This window comes from Rhizopus microsporus (assembly GCF_002708625.1).
Source record: "Rhizopus microsporus ATCC 52813 unplaced genomic scaffold scaffold_15, whole genome shotgun sequence".
Classification (NCBI taxonomy): Eukaryota; Fungi; Mucoromycota; class Mucoromycetes; order Mucorales; family Rhizopodaceae; genus Rhizopus; species Rhizopus microsporus.
Window position 1 is genome coordinate 245,245 of NW_019671930.1, and position 1,759 is coordinate 247,003.

A 1,759-nucleotide genomic window follows, 5' to 3' on the forward strand; every position below is an offset into this window, starting at 1 on the left:
GTGCTTTATGTACGCTTCAAGCAAAGAAAATGACCTTAGTCTATTACATTTCACGTTTTGGATGGCATTCTATTTACGCAATAAATAACCGCAAGCGCAAGTATTTTCTTGACTCAGCGAGATTCTTGTTAACGTGTGAGCTACTTTTCAGTACTGTCGCACGGATAAAAAGTAAGGTTTTTGTGGGGTGTTTTCATTAAGCTTGTCGTGAACAATACCCCTCCTAGCGTCGAATAGAGTATCTCCAAGAGATCTGGTTCCGCCTCTGCTATTCATTATGTGGTAGACTCTCCATATGAGGATGGTAAGCTAACCTCAACGACCGTTATAGGTGTAGAGTATGGCCTCACCATAGGAAGTACAGCAATCGCGTTCTATGCTTGGCGAGACTACGTTGGTGTAGGGTTATTGGCTCTATTGGATCAAGAGTCTATTCGGTTGCTTTTCTTTTCCTCCACGATGCTAGAACAGGTTTTCGTCCTGTGGAGGATGGATCCAAGCTATGCTGAATGGCTTTGATGAACGAAGGTTCTAACTTTTCTTTATGAATTATTTAAACGAAAAAAGTAAACCAGCAGTTTATGTCTTTCCTTTTTCAGACAAAGATCACAGCCACACTACAAGATATACTGTGCGCAGCATATCCTACGCTTTTCTTTTGAGTTATTCCTTACTTGACATCTGGTCGTTCTTGTGTATATTTTATCTTAAAATGCCAGGCTTCAATGAGATACCTAGTGAAATTTTACAGCAGATTTTTGCATATGTTCAGAAGAGTGCCAAGTACAAGAAAAGTTGGATGGTGCAATATCAGCTTGTCTGTAAGAGATGGAACCAAGTTGCAAGAACGTATCTGTATAGCCTCATAGATTTATGTAGCGATGAGACCATGGAGAGGTTTTTACACTGTATGAAAAACAGTAGCGCAGGGCACCTTACTCGAATCATATATCTTAACACAGGATACCGAAAATATGAAACAACGGAGCTTTACATCAATGAACTTGTTGAAGCCTGTCCAAACATAGAACGTGTTAAGGGCACCGTCAAGAACTATGATTCTTGGCGTACTATTATCACTGCCGCATCAAAGCACTGGCCTCATATAAAGGAACTTATTAACCCTTTTGACTTCACTGAACACCATAATTACCTTGATTGTTACAACACACTTATTTCGCTTTTTCGCCATTCACTCACTCACGTCTATCTACCACCAGAGCATCCCTCTGCTCCAATAATGAAAGAACTCTGTCAGCGATTACCAGAGTTTAGCAACTTAACGCACTTGACTATCGACAAGATGGAAATCTTTTGGTCACTTATAGACTATGATGAAATAATCCAGCTTTGTCCTAACTTGACATCTTTAAGCGTAAACTCAAAGACGTATTATTCAGATGTGGGGAGCAGAATACCAACCACTCTTGAAATATTGTCTACGCAACCACATAGTAATATCAAGACTTTATGCATGTGCTGGGTCAGTCATCTAGGCATTGTTGAATACATTATGCACAAGTTTCCCAACCTTCAGAATCTGGAATTGGTATCTTGCGACTATCCCCGTTTTGAATATCAATTGGAAGACTACTTCGATAATATCGGTGATAGGTTTATAGAATATCTAAACTCAATGCAAACATATACCATTGGGGCAACGGGGTCATTTTCTTTGCTTGAAGCGTACATAAAGCACACATCCAACGCACACTTTCATTTTAACAGTGAGCTGGTTTGCTTTCCAGAGCTCTACTTG

The 1,759-nt window shown here is 39.9% G+C and overlaps 1 protein-coding gene across 1 annotated transcript; it reads left to right on the forward strand.

Moving 5' to 3' along the window:
• Positions 1-712: 712 nt before the first annotated feature.
• RHIMIDRAFT_240048 (uncharacterized protein) lies at positions 713-1,575 on the forward strand (the record flags this gene model as incomplete). The annotated part of the gene is made up of 2 exons (XM_023609296.1): positions 713-1,454; positions 1,523-1,575. The coding sequence occupies 2 exons, from the start codon at positions 713-715 to the stop codon at positions 1,573-1,575; spliced, it is 795 nt and encodes a 264-aa protein (XP_023463643.1).
• Positions 1,576-1,759: the final 184 nt, after the last annotated feature.